This window comes from Astyanax mexicanus, chromosome 19 (genome assembly GCF_023375975.1).
Source record: "Astyanax mexicanus isolate ESR-SI-001 chromosome 19, AstMex3_surface, whole genome shotgun sequence".
NCBI classification, from domain to species: Eukaryota; Metazoa; Chordata; class Actinopteri; order Characiformes; family Acestrorhamphidae; genus Astyanax; species Astyanax mexicanus.
Genome location: NC_064426.1, coordinates 22,896,722 through 22,916,340, shown reverse-complemented (window position 1 = coordinate 22,916,340; position 19,619 = coordinate 22,896,722). Strand labels below are relative to the sequence as shown.

Genomic DNA, 19,619 nt, shown 5'->3' with positions numbered 1-19,619 from the left:
ATTAAAAAATTATGCTGTGACACAAAATGCACATTTATATTAATATGGGACGCAGCCATTGATTTTCTGGGAGTGCATGCTGCAATTACAACTGCAACAAATACAAAACCCCCTTTAGAGTAATCAATAATTTAAACATTTGATTCACCAACTAATTTTACATTCACACAGCAGGTAAACGTGGCCCAAATGTATGTGAGGCATTTTAAACAGTAAACATTCAATTCAACTAATCTAGGCCACTAACCCTAGCATGTGGTACTGAAATTCAATATATATCTGATTTGCAGCAATGCAACTCTGAAATAGCAAATCGGAATCCCTTCTGAGAAGAAGGGAAAATCAACATAAGTAGACGGGAAAACAGACAGTAGCAGAGAATTTAGGACTTAGTGGCAGAAGAAACGAGATAAGGAGCTCATAAATATTTTACTGACTATAAGGCTTGTGTCATAGTCCATAAGCACAACGAAAAAAAGAAACTGTTCAAATAACATTTTGGTAATAAGCTCAACTGCAGCCTGAAGTCCATAATAGCTATTAAAATTCTGACGAGGATTAAAGTGAAACTTAATGTGAAGCGATGTTGTTTTGCACATGCAAACCATTCAGACAGATGTAAGAAGTGGGTCACATTAAAAAGATTTTGTGAACAGCCAAAAATAATCATCAGATTTGTTTAGAAAATTGGATTTGGGCAACTTTTACCTGATGTGTGAATGTAGCAGCTCTAGATGCTTTGCTTTTAGTTGTAAGGCTGATGGATATGGAGTAACTGAAGCTTATGTAAACGCAACTTTTCAAAGAGCACACAAACACAGCATTAGTCCAGCCCTGTTCAATCTAAATCTAACTTTGGGCCTTTAAATCACAGTGATCTTGGCAGCCCACTGGTTCTCCAATCAGGCATGTCCTGTTTTAAAGAAGAGATTTATAAAGAGCTCAGAAAAAGGATGTGGAAGCCTATCTATCAGACGCATATCAGTCTGGAATTGATTACAAAGTCTTCTCTGAAATACAATCAAAGCCATACTGTCCAAATTGAAGAAAAAAAAACTAATAGAACTGCTGTCAGTCTTTCCAGGAGTGGACGCCCTTCCAAAATCTCTCCAAATGAAAGGGATAGAATCAGTAAGGAAGTGTCAAAGAACCTGAAAATTACATTTTAAAGAACACTGGTACCATAACATTATTTAAGATAGTAATATACCTTATTAAATGCTTAAATGTCTCAATTATTGCTAAAAATTAAGACGTTATTAAACAATATATTTTGATTGCTTAAAAATACTGTAAATAACAATAAATTGAGACAATCTTGTACTGAAGGCACAGTTTAGTCTTATTCTGGGTTTGGGCTTCTAGTGTTTTTAGGAACCCAAAACATCATTATAAAAAGGCTCTCAGGCTTCGAGTGGTCCAGTGGGCAAACGCTGCCACTATGATCGGGAGATTGTTGGATTGAATCCCGTTCATGTAGCTTGCCATCGGCTGCAGGAGTCCTGAGAGAGCACAATTGGCCTCACTCTCTCTGGGTGGGTAGATGGCGCTCTCTCTCTACATCACTCAAAAGGGTGATGTCAGTCAGCACAGGGCGTCTGTGAGCTGATGTATCAGAACTGAGTTGCTGCGCTTTCCTCAGAGTGCGCTGTGATGCTACTCGGCAGTGCTGCATCAGCAGCAGCTCAGAAAGAGGCGGTGGCTCTTTGGAGTAAAAAAAAAACACACTTACATGATCGTCCAATGGTGCTGCCTTTATTATTTAATTACATACAGTATTTATTATTGCACATTCAAGTTAGCTGTACAAACAATAGTGCAACTGACGATACACGCGTAACATAGAGAAAAAGTACCTTGAGGCGTATAAACGACTTAAACAGAGTCACCATTCATTCTGCTGTGTTGTGTTAGGTGTAGCGTGTTACTTTAAGACAGTGGGCGGAGCTGCCTGCAGCTGCTGAGTGACACATGGGACAGTGGCTTTGCTAGACAGTACAGGGTCATCATGGCATCCACAAACGGTGATCAAGATTGGGTTCAATACATCTTGGGGGCTATAAATTCTACTGGGGTCAACACAATGTGGAAGGGGGGAGGGCAAGAAGGTTCACAAGCACCTGAAATGTTATTGGAAAAGTGTGAGAAAGTGGCAGTTTGTCAAAAACACAAATTTAATCTTTAACCCCGAGGTCAACCAGCCTGAAGTTCTGCTTTTTAGTTTTATTAGTTTTATTGTGGAGGTATGAGGAGCTAGCTTCAGTATTAGCAGCCACTTTGTAGCAACTATAGCTTATGATAAACTGTTTTAGCCTAAAATGACAGTAAAAACTCTGTTACAGCTTGTATCACTAATAACCAATTCTCTAGTACTATCAGATCTACTGGTTTATAAATAAAATAAGTACAGTCTTTTTGCCAGGACTTCATATCCTCAATGTAAATGTTGACTAGTCATAGTTACTCCAAAAAGGATAAATTCCTTTTTAATAACCTTAAATTCAGAGAACACAATACACAAAGATTATTTATATAGATCCTCACTCCTTTTTCTAGCTATTTTTTTTTTACTAATAAAAGGTCCAGGCACACATATCTACCATAATTATTTGTATTACTATGTGTACATTATAGATTTGTACATCTGATAGTACAACTAGTAACATTTTCACAGTTCAAAATTCTAATAGTAAAAACTGCATAATAGAGATCCTAAATTTGAGTTTCTAGAAATAAAAGCTAAGCTATATGGCTTGTATCGCTGGTAGCATGCTAGGCTAAATCAGCTAACCATAGTGGCTGCAAATATTGTAGCTTCCAGTTTCCCCTTTATACTATGGAAGCCCATTTCTGCCACTCTAAAAAAAATGGGGTCCTTTACTAAGTCATTATTACGAGATATTAAGTTTGGGCGTATTATATCACAATTATGACTAATTATCTCTTAATTATGGCTTAGTATCTTATCATTTTAACTTACTACCTCATAATTATGACTTACTTTCTCGTAATTATGCCTTAGTATCTTAATTTTTTTCCCAAGTGGTGGAAATGGGCTTCCATAGTAGTATAGTGTAAGAAACTGGCCAATTAAAAAAGTCTGTTTGCGATTACTTAATACAGGTTCAGGTAAGGAGATGTAGAGAAGCAATGGGCAATGTGATTTAGGCACAAAGGTAACTGCTAAGTATTAGCTTTGTTAGCATTATTTGTTAGCTACATTAGCCTTGTAGCTCCAGGAGAAAATTAAAATAATTAGCTAACTAGCTAGCTAAATTTCAGGCTTGCTAAGTTTCAGGCTTGCTAACTTTGGCTTGTCTTGGCTCAGAGACTACATTAAGGGTTCGGGGTGTAACTTTATTAGCAGTTCATAAATTAGCTCAACAACAAATTAGCCCAAGCTTGCAAAGTGTGCTAATCTGTGGCGTTAGCAATGAGGGCTTTAGGCACAGGTGGCTACAGCTAACTATTTCCTGAGGCACAGCTAAAGGGGGGAAAAAAGCTAATGCTTAATTTGAGTCTGACTAAATGAGTTGTATTGCCTAATTGTGGGTAGTGTGGCAGTTATTTTACAACAAAAGGGCTCAGACCCCAAGATATTTGGTCCATGTTAAATAATATTCAACGTTTACTGTGCTATTTTACTGAATTCATCTACACTAAAAAGAAAAGTAAACAAAACAAAACACAGGGTGTATGCATCTGTTTCCATATCATAGCTCTCTAAATGAGTGTTATAAACTGTGTATGAACATTCAGCAATAGGCTATATATCATGACACTGGTTATTCAAGGGCTTTTTGAAGTTATTGAAATGAAATAAAATAGAATTATAGGTCCATAAAGAGATATAAAAACAAAGGTAAAAAGGACAAATAAAAACAAATAAACAAAAAAAAATAAAACAACACTTGCTTCCACACAGATTTCACACAACAGACATCCATAAATAAAATCTACATACAGTAACAATATTATAGAAAAGGCAAAATGAAAGTATGCTCAGCAGATGAGAGACAGGTTATGAACAGGTTCTGACCCTTTAAACATAAATCCTACATATACACGACAAAGCCGAGCAACAGACTGAAACTGGGGCCTGGCTTCAGTCTAAACACACTATTATCATAATAATCACTATCAAATTAATGTTAAAGCAATAGATCAGCAAAAACAAATGTACACAATTAGCAAGGATGTGATTGGTGTCTGAAGTTGGTTTCTTTAGTTTGCGTTTTACGAAATTGGTTTAGCTCTGTTTACATGTGGGTTTACACATACAGCCTTTTTGGATTATGTTGGAAAAGATTTTGGGTTTCTGTGCATGTTTGAAAGAAACTTTAGCTAGCTGTTTAGCCTGTTCAGCTCTAGTTAAAAAATAAAAAAGCAGATTTCTGATACTAGTTTCTTGGGTTTTTTTATGTGTATTAAACCAAATGTAGTTGATTACACATGACCTGTTTAGTGTCTAAAGTTTTTTTTTTTTTTTTTAGTTTTGCACCAGAGCTAATGTAGTAAAATAAGCTTAACAGCTGGGTGCTGCCACCATGATCGGCAGACTGCTGGTTCATATCCTGGTCATGTAGCTTGCCATCAGCTGCTGGTGCAGGGTGGGCAGATGGCGCTCTCTCCCCATATTACACCAAAGGGTGATGGCACTCAGCACAAAGCATCTGTGAGCTGATGTATCGGAAAACGAGTCGCTGCACTTTCCTCAGAACTTGCTGGCTCCTATGGAAAGTTCGAAAGGTGGCTGACTTCACATGTATCAGAGGAGGCATGTGCTAGTCCTTACCCTACTGGTGTTGGGGCATCAGAAGTGATAGGTGGAGTCTTAATGAGTGGGTTGGGTAATTGGCCTTATAAACTGGGGAGAACATGGGATAAAGCTTAAAAATAACAGCTAAAAATGTGTTAGTTTGGATTGGCTATTGCTAGAAAGTTAGTGACAACTTCTTTATGTTTTGTCTAGTTCATGGGTAACAAGCAGCCAAACTATTACCAAGAAATGATTGATCATCATCGTCACGCAGTTTGAGGCAAATGAAGAGGACATCAGGAATGAGCAATATTAGCCTGATGCTAATATTGATAGCTGCAAGCTACCATTTTAAATTTACTTTAATAGCATTTGGCTGATGCTTTTATACAGAGTGACTCACATCTGAATCATGTAATACAGGTGTTAGTGTTGGGATTTTTTCCAAGAAGCAAACTTCAGACACCAAACAAACCTTTTGCTGGTTGACTACACTTAGGATACTGGGAAATTCCGAAAAATCTGACGTTTGGCCAAATATTCCTGGTTGAAAGAAAAAGAGGTGTTGAAGTGAAGTGTGGCTCCTGCTGGGTTACTGGAACAGCTCTAATCAGCCATTTCCAAAACGATCCCAGCATATCACTCATTGTTGTACAGGAGATGCTACATACCACCTTAAACGGTCCTAAAAAATTGACTGGGCTGAGAAACAGTCTTGGGGACAGCCCAGGTCAAGCAGCAGCAGCACCTGGTGTGGCTGGAAGCGTCCGACGAAATATAAAGCAAAAAACACTTCGCTAAAGAAGAAGTCACAGAAGCTGACTAAAGATCCTTTGGTTTCTGTTGAACAGCTTTTGAATATTCCATTCGTTCTTTGTCTCAGACACACATGTATACACACACACACACACACACTTACTAGTCAGTTGGCTGAAGGAGTCGTTTCCATGTCCGTGAGGCATTAGGGAGCAACTTATGTCTGTTAATAGTTCAAATTCACATGAGGCCTTCTGTGCACAAGGGAGGCCAAGAGTGTGCGTGTGTGTGTTTCAATATAATTCCTCCAGCTTTTTATAAAAAAAAAAGTTCCTTTTTTACTCTGCTCCTCTCACTCGCTCTCTCACACGAGTATACATACTCATCGTCAAAAAATATTGTTACACCCAGAAAGAATCAACAGACAAGAATGAAACGTGCTGTGTAGTCGTGCCAGACTGTCATAAAGTGACTCAGAATGGCAGGGAGTCATCTTCAGTGACGAGTCCCGCTTTTTTGACTTGTGTTGAGGTCCTGCAATCAGTGGATTTACTTTCAACAGGACAATGCTCATCCAAATACCTCCGCCATCTCAAGAGCTTGCATTAAAGATGTACAATGCTTTTTGATGTTCTGTCAACACTCCTACATCCCTACTGCAATATCTGCAGGACTGCTTGATTGTAATTCAAGCTGCATAGGATGGATTATCGCATGGCACCCTTAGGAATCTCTACGCCTCTAATGTGTCCTTTACATTTTAGACACTACTTTTTTGTATTATTAGCCCAATAATATGACCCAGTGTTTCCAATATCAGTCCAAGATTTAAATTATTTATAGTTCCTGGTAATTCTCAGAAGGACTTTCTATCTGGGTGCAACTATTTTTGCCTTTTTTTTTTTTTTTTTTAAGACGACGATGAGTGTATATAGACACACAAACACACACTAGTACACAGTGTTCCAGTTGGAATTTGGCGTTTGACAGTCCCGACCCCGTCTTCTTTTGGAGTCCATCTGCTCCTTCATTCTTTCCCCTTTTCACCCCTTTGATTTTCTCTTTCGCTTTCTCCATTTCTTCCTTCGTTCTGGATACAGGGAGTGAACAGGGTTCTCTTTGTCCGGTTCTCAGAGTCTCTCAGAACAGGCTCACACAGGCAATCAGTCAGGGTTGCTTTCTTTTTATGTATATGTGTGTGAGTGTGAGTGTGTGTGTGCGCGCGCGCATGTGTCTTCACACCGGATGAGAGGGCAGTTCTAGCAGGGAAGGGCGGAGCTTGGGGGTGGTTTCCATGGTGATGCAGTCATCCTTGCCCAGCTGGCGTCGGGTGGCACTGAAGTAGGCATTCATCAACTGCATGATCTCAGTCAGCTGAGAGAGAGAGAGAGAGAGAGAGAGAGAGAGGGAAAGAGGGTGAGAGAGACAGAGAGAAAGACAGAGAGAGAGAGCGAGGGAGAGAATGAGGGCAAGAGAGATGGGGTCAGAGTGTTAGAAGTTTCTGAGAAAAGTTCTGGATGTTCAACACACTCGAGCGCACACACACAGACTCAGATCCTGAATGAATACAGTACTGTAATACTGCAGCTGTTAGAAATGACCTCTTCAAAATCTGCCCACTTATTATAAATGCTTTATTCAGCTACTTAGGTTGCACCAATTGCTGACACAGATGTGCACAAGCACACACACAACTCAGTAGCTCCTGAACAGTTCCTATATATTCCTTTATCTGAAGCAGATAACAATGAACCTATTGGCACCATGAGCAGTGAAACTTGGAATGATGGTGCTCCATCCAAACATTTTAGGAGGAGTTTTGGAGTTGGAGGTAAGGTTGGGTGATGATCATCCAGCATTCTGACGCATCACTAACGATAGCAATGCCACTAGATGCAATCAAATCCCTCAATCAACTCTAAAAGCTAGCAGAAATGGCAGTGTCTCTTACCTTGGAAGTCTCAAACAGCAGATCTCTGTCACCTGCGGTAATTCTGAAGGTGTTGCTGTCAGAGACGCCATACGAGCAGATCTGAGCAATAGGGAGACACTCCAGGGCCTCCGCCTCGCCCTGTCGGTACAAAGATACGCAGGACGCTGCCACACCCAGCCACAACCGCTGCGAGAAACTACCTGTAGAACTCTGAGACACAAGAGGAGAAAAAGAAATGTAAGAAATGGTAGTTTTAAGGCAAAAAAACTTGTGAACAATACACATCTCTGGAAAAAACTAAGAGAAAAATTATGAGTTTCTTTGATTTTACCAAATTGAAAACCTCTGGAATATAATCAGGAGAAAGATGGATGATCACAAGCCATCAAACCCAAACTGAACTGCTTGAATTTTTGCACTAGGAGTGGCAAAAAGTTATCCAAAAGCAGTGTGTAAGACTGGTGGAGGAGAACATACCAAGACAAATTAAAGCTGTGATCAAAACCAGATACTGATTCCACCAAGTATTGATTTCTAAACTCTTAAAACGTTATAATATAAACTGCTTTTCTTTGCATTATGTGAGGTCTGAAAGCTCTGCATCTTTTTTGTTATTTCAGCCATTTCTCATTTTCTGCAAATAAAGGCTCTAAATGACAATATTTTTATTTAGAATTTGGGAGAAAGGTTGTCCGTAGTTTATAGAATAAAACAACAATGTTCATTTTTCTTAAATGTAGTTTATAAATAGCAAAATCAGAGAAACTGTTTCAGAAAGTTTTTGGACAAAAATGTTCTTTTCACACACACATACACACACACCTGGTGTTTATCCAACATCTTGCCCTCATTAAAGCTTCTCAAAAAAGAAAGCTTTCCATGGACAGTTGGATAGTTACTCCAACAAACAAAGTATAAACTCTTCTTTAATACCTTTGATTTCAGTAGGAACAAGAAATGAGCAAGTGTCCCAATACTTTTGTCCACATTGTTATGAAGTGCCCCCAAACTAGTGTTGGCTGATCTACTGCATTTGACCCCATTTATTTAATTTTGGCAGGAATATTCAAGATTTTTAAAAGAAAACCATTTAAATTCCAGAGCAGAGGATTGGCAGGATAAAAGGTCACATGACTCACTATGTAGAAGTCCACCTCGTAAAGCGTGCAGCCAAACCCTGACCACTGGCGTGCGATGGTGAGGTAAGCAGCCATGCTGTCTCGGCGGCTGTAGCCACTCAGGGCCTTCCAGCGCTCCAGGATGGCGGTGGTGGTCAGGGCGGCCTCCTCTCTGAGCCGTGCCCGCAGCCGCTGGTCCTGCTCCTCGCGCCTCTTATGGCCCCACAGGGCCCCTGCCAGCAGCCCGGCGGGGAAGGGCGGGGGGCAGCCCTGGGGTTCCGCAGGAGTCAGCAGGGCTCGGGCCTCAAGAACCCGTGCTGGAAAAACCTGCTCCAGAGCAGGAAACGGAGCCAGAGCGCTGTAATCACCCTGCACTGCCTGCAGCCTCAGAGCGGCCAGAGATAACAGGTCATCCTCACACGCCGGCAATTGACCACGCACCACCATCTCATGACACTGATGGAGAGAGAGGGAGAGTGAGAGAGAGAGAGATATAACTTGTTGCTAGGTGGTTACTATGATATTGCCATGTGGGTGCTATGAAGGTACTTTGATGTTGTTGGATAGTTACTGTAGTGTTGTTTGATGGTTGCAAATAGGTGCCAGTGTTGTGAGCGGTAGCTACGGAGGCCTAGGTATTTGCTAAGGTGTTCTTAGATGCTTTCAAGGTGGTTACTTTGGTTTCCCAAATGGTTGCCATGGCTTTGCTAAGTGTTGGGTATGAAGTTGATTAGTGGTTGTTAGGTGGTTTTGAGGTGCTTGGTGGCTGCTATGAAGTCGTTAGGTGGTAGCTTTGATGTTGTTGTTAGTCACTATAGTCTTGGTGACTGGATAACTGATGGGGTCCCAGGTGGTTGCTTTAATGTTGCTCATGTTTTCAGGTGGTTTCTCTGGTGTTTTTAGGTCAATTAACAGGTGGTTGCTATGGGGTTGTTCAGTGATTGCTACAATGTGGTTGCTAGATATTTGCTACAGTAATGTTAAATGATTACTAAGGTTGTCCCAGGAGGCTGTTATCGTGCCGCGTAGTGTTTAGTATAAAGTTGCGTAGTGGCTCCTAGTGTGTTTTTAGGTGGTTACAATGGTGTTGCTCTGCTCTTAGATGGGGCTATCCTATGTTGTTAAGTAGTTACTACAGTGATGTTGGATGGATGCTTTGGTGTCCCAGGTGGTTGCTATGATGTTATTAGGTATATTAGGTATATAGTATTGCCATGTGGCTGCTATGAAGATGATTGTTATTGGGTTGTTACTGTAGTGTTGCTTGATGGTTGCTATAGTTGCAAAATAGGTGCCAGTGTTGTAAGAGGTTGCTACTGAGACCTAGGTATTTGATAAGGTGTTCTTAGATGCTTTCAAGGTGGTTACTTTGGTTTCCCACATGGTTGCTATGGCTTGCTACGTGTTTGGTATGAAGTTGATTAGTGAATATTACATGCATTGTTAAGTGGTTCTGAGGTGTTACTACAGCATTGCTTGGTGGTTGCTATGGAGTTGTTAGGTGGTAGCTATGATGTTGTTGGTCACTATAGTCTTGGTGAAGCTAGTGTTGCTAGGCGGATAACATGGCTTTGCTTGATGGCTGCTATTGAGGTGTTTGGTTGTTACTGTAGTTGGGGTAGTTACTTGTTAGATGTTTGCTATGGTTGCAAAATAGGTGATAGTGTTGCAAGTGGTTGCTACAGAGACCTAGGTTATTGCTAAGGTGTTACTACAGCATTGCTTGGTGGCTGCTATAAAGTCGTTTGGTGGTAGCTATGATGTTTTTAGGTGGTCAATAAAGTTGTGGACGATGGCTGGATGATGAGGTCCCAAGTGGTTGTTTTCATCCTGCAATGTTGTTGCTAAATAGTAGCTAGCGTTGCTAGGTGGATACTATGGCATTGCTTGATGGCTGCTATGGAGTTGTTAGGTAACAAGACTATAGGGATCACCACTATAATCTTGGTCAGTGGCTGCTATGGGTTCCCAGGTGGTTGCATTCATGCTGCTTAGTGGCTGGAAAATGGGTTGCTCTGGTGCTGTTAGGTCATTGGCTGGAATTAACAGGTGGTTGCTATGGGGTTGTTTAGTGATTGCTACAATGTGGTTACTAGGTGTTTGCTATGGTATTGCTAAGGTTGTCCTGGGAGGCTGCTATTGTGCTGCCTAGTGTTAGGTAGACAGTTGTTCTGGTATCCCAGGTAATTGCCAGGGTGTTGTCAAGTGGTTGTTGTGGTACCTTAAGTGGTTGCATGGGTGTTACAAGTGTATTTGAATAATTTTGACAATTGCACTGTTTATTCCTAAGGAATAAATCTGTAAAACTGGAAATTCTACAACTTTGAAATAGTAAAAAAAAAATACATATATTTACCTGCTCATAAAGAAAGAGATACTCAATGCTGTCTGTGCTGATGTTGTCTGTGTCCAGAAGGCAGTAGAGTTTAAAACACAGTCTCCACTCTGAGTCCGGCTCCTTCACAGAGAGACTGAGAGAGACAAAGAACAGAAACAACTGGATTATAAATAAAGAATTTATTACAGTTTATAATAACATCCCATTTTAGCCCACAAACATTCATTTCCTTTGTCTTCTAAAGTCATGACCCAGTGAAGCTCAAAGAGAAAGAGACCCGGAAAATTGTCCTTAAACACACTAATAACAGCTTTACCAACACACTATGTAACACACACACACTTACACACCCTCTTCCCTGTGTCTTTAATGCTGACACCTTGATTTTTTTTTTTTGTGCTGTGTGTGCACTTTTGCGCGCGCGTGTGTGTGTGTGTGTCCCTGAACTTCTGAAATTCTGGGAAGCACACAAAAACGCACACTTGCAAACACATACACACACTTCCGAGAATAAAACAGATGCCTTTTATTCCAGCTGGTTTGCTTATCTCTCTTATCCACACCAATCACAGCCAATGACATCAGCCTCACCCTGGGAGTGTCAATATAGGGACGACTCGCTCATGGTCATGTGTGTGTGTGTTTTTGTGTGTGTGTTTTTGTGTGTGTACACGGATTCTGTGAATTCATTAATTTAGTATGTAAGTATTTTCTTTTCTATATTGTCCTTAATACAGCATGTCAAGACACTCAACAGGAAACAGCAGTGGATGCAGGTATTTGACACCATGGATCCTATTTTAGCTAACTATTGATGTGTCGGTGTGTACACCTTGCGCAGCTTAAAATGTGCAAAAAGGCATAAACTAATTCTCTTAATTAATTATGGGTGTGTTTTTGAGCGTAACATGAAATAAACCAATGAGCATGTCACCTGCCATTCCCTTTAAGAACCAGGTGCGCTCTGACTTTGGTGTGCTGATATCTTAACAGCGCTGCCCTTTTGTGCATTTCAGCAGAGGAAACTGAACTGTGCATTCACACTGTGAAGGTGCACTAGCAGCTCATTTAAGGGAACACCAATATATGCATGGTACACCTATGTAGCTAAAATAGGAATGAACTCTGACGATTGACTGTTGTCTAGGTTCATTTCAGTCAGTGGTGCACCTGTGTTTTCTGCAGCCAAACGGCGTAGATTTATTTCTGAACTCCGGCGCTATTTTACCGGCACGGATGCAAGGCATAAAAAAAATAAACTGTTGACGGGGTGTAAGATAGGAAGGAGCATCACGACACGTTTTGCGCAGGGTGTACAATAGGGCCTAAACGTATATAACATGACAAAAGGGCTATGGTGCTGCTACAGTATGATTGGTATGGTATTGCTAAGTGGATATCTGCTGGTTGCTGTGGTTGTTTAGTTGGTAATTGCTTGCTAAGGTCTTGCTAAAGCAGTTGCTAGGTGGTTGCTTTAGTGTTGCTGAGTGGTTGCTAGATGAGTGTTACAAGGTGACTGCCATAGTATGCTAGGCAGTTGCTACATCTCAGGGTATTGCTGTGGTAATCTGTGTTTAGTTGGGTGTTACTAAAATATATGTATTTTTGTGACATAAGAAGGTACACATTTCGCACCCCATTCATTTCTAATGAGACAATCTGCAAAAATCCAGAATCCCCCCCTCCCCCCCCCCCCAAAAAAAAGAGTTGGGAGGGACCCTGTTTAACTCCCCAGATGTGTTATATTTGGACGATACCTTTATTACACAAAATCACACCACAATAAACTTCACTGAGGATCTTTGAGGACTATGGTCTAAATGCTAAAGGATTAGATTTGAGCCCAAATGGTGGGATATTTACTTCTCAAATCTGGTGATAACATCAGCGATGATGGTGCCACCTCCGATAACCCTTTCCCGGCACGCTTTCTGCTCAAAGAGGGCAAAGGTGTTGGGGCTGTCCTGCAGACCTAACCGCTCGGCCATTTTCCTCACCAACTGAAGAGAGAGAGAGAGAGAGAGAGAGAGAGAGAGAGAGGAATCCTTCATGAAATATATAAGTCAAGTGTTGAGTTGGAGAGTGCCATATCAATAATATCACCAACATTGTGAAGCACTGGCATATTTTTTTTGTATTATTTAAAAAAAAAAAAAAAAGTTTAAAATTTCTACTCATGCACTAAATATTCAAAACTTTACCAATCTACCAATAGTACTGTGGTATTCTGATATTTTTGATTCATTAAAGGAGTCTTGGTAAGTTACAATATGGACTAAACTGTACAGATATTTTGTTTCTACTGCCTGAAAATGACATTGTTTATTTCTTAAAAACACTAAAAATATTGAATTTCTTTGACATATAGCCAAAAATATTGTTATTGCAAAAATATACTGTAGCTATTTAAACTATTTTAGCATCATATTGGCCACCCTTAGTGTTGGGTGTGTGTGTTTGTGTACCTCATTAGCAGTAGTGTGTGAGCTGATGGCTATCCTGCAGCAGCCCGGGCCGGGGTAGTGGACAGTGCACAGCATCTCCTGACGACCCATCAGCCCCTGGATCTCCTCCCAGGATGGGACACACTCACGGCAGCGCGTCTTCTCCAGAGCCTGAGCGATGAACCAGGCATAACTCTCCACCTCTGTGTCCACACTAACACTCTGGACCCTGCAGTAAATACAAAATGAGCTTTAAGCACTTCCTCATGGACAGCTGCTGTACACATGCATTTGTTGACAAGCTGAGAGATACAGACGCAGCATCTGAAGTGAAAGAAGCTGTGAAGTTATGTATACAGAGTTAAGCTCTCTGCACTAAGACAGTTGGGCCATCCGAGAGCTACATCAACATACTAACTGCATAGCTACATTTTTATCTGATATTTGTTTGTGTGTGTGTGTGTGTGTGAAGTTAAATGCATATTGTGATAGTACATGTAAGAATGTGTTGTGTGTGTTACCTCTTTAGGTGAAAGCGCAGGTATCTGAGCACGCTGCTGCTGGGCAGGAAGGTACAGCTCATGCAGGTCAGCAGCTGCCAGTAGCGCAGTTGTGGGTTGGGCTGCGTCTGTGTTTGTGTGCGCTTGGGTGTGATGCTGGTCTGCTTGATGGTCTGGCAGTAGAGCTCGTCACGCAGTGGCCGTAGGTCCAGGCCGGTCTGTAGGATGCCCTGTATGAGAGGAACAGGCTCCGGCGCCGACTCCAGCTGCTGCAGGCAGTTAAACAGCCTCACCGCCTCCTCACGCACCGACGTGTAGCCTTTACCTGCCATGTCTAGACATATACACACACAGTCATGTAAAAAAAAAAATACATAGTTTAGCCAAAAATTCTACTTTTTACTTTGTAACCGCAAAAATATTAGTAATTAAGCATCAGCCGAAACTGGCTCCTCCTCCTGTTCAATTAATTTATTATTTACTCTTGTGCAGATCAGGACTTCCCATCATACGGACAGAAGCCTTACTATTCATAAACTGCTGATAACAGAAGGCGGAAGGATTTTAAACAGGCAGTTAGGCACTCCAGATCTACAAAACAATGTACATTTCTGTTTTCTACAAAGAACAGAGCAATAAATTTACTCAGAACTGTGTCTTAATGTAGGGTTGTAATGTAATGTCAATTCCCTAGGGTGGCCCTACAGTCTAACTGCTGCTCTTCTGTGTACATGTAAGAATAGATCATTTTATTCAAATCCCAGCAAGAGCTCAGAGCTTCACAGTTAAAGCCCACCCAATCTGCAGACACCATGAAATAAGTGACTTCCAACCTGCAGATGGGAATCAACAGTAAACAAGTTAAGGGGGAGGCGAGAGTGTTTACAGATTGGGTATACACTGCATATTTAACACGGATGCGAGTGTGTGTTACTCACGCGTGTGGTCCAGGCTTCCGTAGGGGAAAGGCAGCAGGGGGGCGTAGAGTGGACTCTGTGTGTAGGTGAGGATGGGGTTGTGCTGGTAGATGTGCTCCACAACCTCAGGATTAAACTTATTCTCCTACAGAAAAAGAGAAAGAGAGAGAGAGAGAGAGAGAGAGAGAAAGAGACAGAGGTAGAACAGATAGAGAGGTAGAACAGAGAGAGAGAGAGAGAGAGAGGTAAAACAGAGAGGGGAGAGAGGCAGAAGAACAGAAAGAGAGGGAGAGAGAGAAGGAGGAATACAGAGAAAGAACAGAGAAAGGGAGAGAGAGAGAGCCAGAGGAAGAACAGAGAGGGAAAGGGAGTATTAGAGATTGAGAGAGACATTCATTTATTCATTTTATTAAGTCTTCGCCTAAAGCAAGCAGTCATCTGCACCAAAATAAAATTAAATTAGGTTTTCCCAAGCTACTCTGTGTGTGTGTGTGTGTGTGTGTGTGTGTGTATGTGAGACAGAGACGGTTTTGAGTGTGTGTGTGTGGGTGTGTGTGTTAGGGAAAGTAAAGCACTCGGGCTGAACTTACATACAAACCCACTGACCCGCCCGCCCCATCCGTTGTTCCCTGGCAGAGCTGATGAGGGACATGTGTGTTTAAGTTTGTTTGAGTGTGTGTTTGGAAGGGTATTCCTGTGCTTTAAGGGCAGCATGATTGTGTGTGTGTGTGTGTGTGTGTGTGTGTGTGTGTGTGTGTGTGTGTGTGTGAGGGACAAGGCGAGTGAGGTCAGTCTCTGTCTCTGCTGTGGAATGTGTTGTGGACAGGCCTGAGCAGTTGAGCTGAGGGACGTGGGATGTTGTATTTATGTGCGTTTATAATGTGGGACAGTATCTGTGCTGGTGGCTGATGTTTAACTAGAGTCTCTGAGGCCTTGATGTTGATAACCTGGACACAGTGACCGAACTAGATCACTATTTACACTGTAGAACACAACTGAGTACTTCTGAGGGTTTTAAAAAAAAAAAGTTTATCCTGCTTTTGTTGGAGTATTGTTGTCTCTACTGTCTAGGGAAGGCATTATTTCATTGGGGATTTAATTTATTTCAGTGAGGAAATCATCCCCAAAGTCCTACCTTATCTCCAAAATTACCCTATTTTTCGCACTATTACATCCTGTAATTTTCCCAAAAATCGTCAGTATGCCTTATATTACAATGCATCTAATGTATGAATTTTACCAGTCAGGTTGTAAGCAGCAGTAAAGCCACTCCACTGAAGTAAAGCGTTATACAGGAGTTTCAGTTTAGTTCTTCAGCACCGAGACTGGATCAGTATTAGCATTAGCCGCTGACTGGTATTTCCCTGTTCAGTGGTGAGTATTATCGGCCTGTAGCCTGCTCCTAACCCCGGCTAGCACTGCTAAAGCAGCAGTAGCATTACCTGCTAATGGTTAGCTATTAATGCTAATGCTCCAGCCTTAGTGCTGGAGACAATCGGTAATCTAAGCATACTGTAAATGAACGAAAGAGCTTTACTCACCCAAATAAACAGTTTTCAGGGGAGAAATCTGTGTAGATTAACATCCAGCGCTCGTTTGACTTTAAAGGAAAGTCTTTTTTTACTACAGTTTTGTTTACTATGCTTAGCTTTACTTAACTTAGGAAGTATAAAATTAAAAGTAGACAGCTCAGATACTTATAGAAATAACTTTTAGTTGGAGCCGAACTTATTTATTATTTATCTGTCTGGTGGTCGGTCTGTCTGTCTGTGGTCGGAGGAGAATTCCGCAGAGTTCTGTGGGATAGCAACCAGCAGCCTATTAATAAGGAGCATCCCTAGAGCTGCTGCATTACATCATTACAGCCTAGGGCTATTCTAAAGAGTCACACACTGCTCTGGACAGAGAGAGTGAGTTATTTACAGAAGGAAGTGATACCACAGCAGCACCGCTATTAGTGCAGTATCACTGGCCAGCATACTACTAATATTATGGCGGCAGGAGATGCTGGTGACCACCAGAAGATGGACGGTGCGTTCTCACTTCTGTAGCTTATATTAGCAGCTCTGTTTGTGTGTTAATGTCAGTGTGTGCGTGCATACAGTATATGAGCATGTATATGTATGGAAGAAAATGTGTGATGAGATCAAAAAGATCTACAGGTTTAGAAATTCTAAAGCATAATTATGCTGCACTGCGTAGGATATGTAATACAAGCGAAACAGGCATATGTGTGTGTGTGAGGGTGTTTTCTCACCTCTATGTCCCGTATTAATAGCTGTGTTGGCGTCTCCACTGGTGCTTTGCTGTCGATGACCTTCTGCACTGCACACGCCCAGTGCACCGCCTCATTAAAGTGTTTAGTGAAAAGCTTATAGCAGTGTTTCCTCCCGTAGACTGTCAGACCCCAGTACCCTAATCACCACAAACACACGAAAACACAAATTAAGACACACAGCTCTGGAAAAAAAATAATTTTGCCTAATTGAAAACCTCTGGAATATAATCAAGAGGAAGATGGATGATCACAAGCCATCAAACCATAAAGTTATCCAAAAGCAGTGTGTAAGACTGGTGGAGGAGAACATGCCTATCAAAACTGTGATTAAAAAAACATAGCTATTCCACCAAATATTGATTCCTGAACTCCAAAAACTTTATTAAGTTGATTACTGGTAGTTCATTATGAGATATTAATACTCTAAAACACTTTAAAGCAAACATCACTACTAAAGTAAATAAATCAATCTAGAATGTCTTTTTCTATAACTTTTTACCAAAAATAAAGTGAGTTTACGTCTGTATTAATCAGCAGAACATCTTATCTGAACTATGTGGCTGTATTAAAAATAAAAACAAGGCAATAGAAGCATTAAGCGACAGATTAAGAGGAAAAATAACCTGATTGAGACAGCCTTAGTGTTGAAATTATATATATTTTTTCATTTAGATGGAACTGCGGAATGCATTTGAACCATGAAAATATAATGCATCGCTTGTTCTGATGCAAAAAATCACGTTCCCATTTCAAGGAAAATCCCTGTACAGTACCGACTCGGAGTGTGTTGGACGAGCGAGTGTGATGGGTAATTGCGTGCGCCAGCAGAATGTTAGCCATCTGAACACACACGGATACACACACACATCCATGTTCCAGTATGAGTAAGCCATTTTGGTCATAGTCTCCCATTGGCTCCAGACAACAATGCCCATCAATCTGGCCATCTTAATTTCTCTTTCATTTCTGTTCTTCCAGACAGTCTCTCGCTCCTCTGACTCAACTCCAGTGTATTCCCGCATGAAAGGAACGAATTAGTCCCATTACTCACCAAAGACCAGAGTCCAAAAGCCCTCTCTGTTCTCCTCAGCATGCCATCGCTTCACTCTGCGCTCCAATGAAGTTCTTATTACGGGTTTAAAGCAACAGTTTGGCAAAAATCCAAGTTTAAAATTTACAGTTTTAGGTCTTACCCTAATTGTAGTCAATTAGAAGTATATTAGCTTGGTGGGAATAAGTTTCTTATTATTTTGGGCTACTTTAGCCTCATAACTCTAGAACAAAAGTGACTGTACACAGTTAAAACATGGTAAAATATGCGGTAAGATGCTTAAAAGTTTGAAGATGATTCTGCATAAATTAAGTGTAATGATAATTGGTTTATACTATATTTCTATAAAGAAAGCTACACTGTTTTATATAGCTCCAGTACAAAATTATCTAAGCTAAGCTTTATGCTAATTGATCTTTTTACCTTTTATCTTTTTACTTGTTATCTACACTAGCTTTGCAGGCCTGTAATCAGTGTGCTGCAGCCATGAAAACGCTATTTTATGCTGAACTGGTAATCACTGAGCTTCAGTAAGGTTACTAACCATAGCTGACTAATTTACCACTATCACCACTAGTGTGGTAAAGATGGGCATTTTGGACACTGCAAAGGTACACATTCGCTGATTAGCTACAGAGTAAAACACATCGTCGCTTGCCACTGTGTGTCAATCTGGCAACCTACATGAGCGTCACGGCTGGGGCATAAATCTTTCCAGTGTTATGATAATTAGACTCCAGTAACCATTCCACACACTGGCTCTCATTTATTACAGAATATTTCCTTAGGTAAGCATCATGCTAACTGGTTTTCTTTAACATATTAGTCATAATAGCCATATTAGCCACATAGTTTCAATTTAAATCCTGTACCTGTCTGTTTGTAGGTGTGTTTATCAGGCCACAGTACAGAGCAGAGTGAAGTCAGTACGAGCATGCTCAGTCTGCGGGCGTCTTTCTCCGGGCCGCTGTAGCAGTCCAGAGAGTCGGCAGTCAGCGTGAACCAGAACCTCCTCTGTCTGAGCCAACCTCCCGACACCTCACGCAGCAACCAGCCTGCACACACACAGACACAAAACAAACAAGACAGAGAGTAAAACAACAAGAAAACTGAACAGCAGACCAACAACACATTCCGTTACGGTTGTGGTGAGAAAACCCGGCCAGCAGATCTGGAAATCTGGAAACTACTGCCAGATGACCTCAGATCTTCCTTAAATGTATCATTTATATTCCCACATGTCACAGCAGGGAAATCTAGATCATTAATGTATTGTTAAACTTTAAGGTGTACTGTAAATAAGGTGCACTATCAATAAATGTCTATTTTTTGTTTTGTCATCCATAAGATGCACCGGATTATAAGGTGCATTTTAAGTGATAGTAGTAAGGAACAAAGTAAACAAAACTGTCATTCTATAAAAAAAAAAAAACTTTTATTTTATTTTTTATTTTATTTTTTTTTAAAGTCAAACGAGTGCTGGATGTTAATCTACACAGATTTCTCTCCTAAACCCCGCAGACTA

The 19,619-nt window shown here is 40.9% G+C and overlaps 1 protein-coding gene across 2 annotated transcripts in view; it reads right to left on the bottom strand.

Moving 5' to 3' along the window:
• Positions 1 to 1,739: 1,739 nt before the first annotated feature.
• Positions 1,740 to 19,619, bottom strand: part of plekhh3 (pleckstrin homology, MyTH4 and FERM domain containing H3) — a 56,971-nt gene continuing 39,091 nt past the window's right edge. For both annotated transcript variants that reach the window (XM_022667234.2, XM_022667235.2), the window contains exons 4-13: positions 18,967 to 19,149; positions 17,023 to 17,180; positions 14,787 to 14,910; positions 13,870 to 14,182; positions 13,370 to 13,577; positions 12,768 to 12,904; positions 10,923 to 11,037; positions 8,588 to 9,022; positions 7,467 to 7,658; positions 1,740 to 6,889 (exon numbers count right to left, since the gene is read on the bottom strand). In XM_022667234.2, the coding sequence (XP_022522955.1) occupies positions 6,752 to 6,889; positions 7,467 to 7,658; positions 8,588 to 9,022; positions 10,923 to 11,037; positions 12,768 to 12,904; positions 13,370 to 13,577; positions 13,870 to 14,182; positions 14,787 to 14,910; positions 17,023 to 17,180; positions 18,967 to 19,149 (2,003 nt within the window). In that variant the 3' untranslated portion in view covers positions 1,740 to 6,751. The remainder of the gene's footprint in view (positions 6,890 to 7,466; positions 7,659 to 8,587; positions 9,023 to 10,922; positions 11,038 to 12,767; positions 12,905 to 13,369; positions 13,578 to 13,869; positions 14,183 to 14,786; positions 14,911 to 17,022; positions 17,181 to 18,966; positions 19,150 to 19,619) is intronic.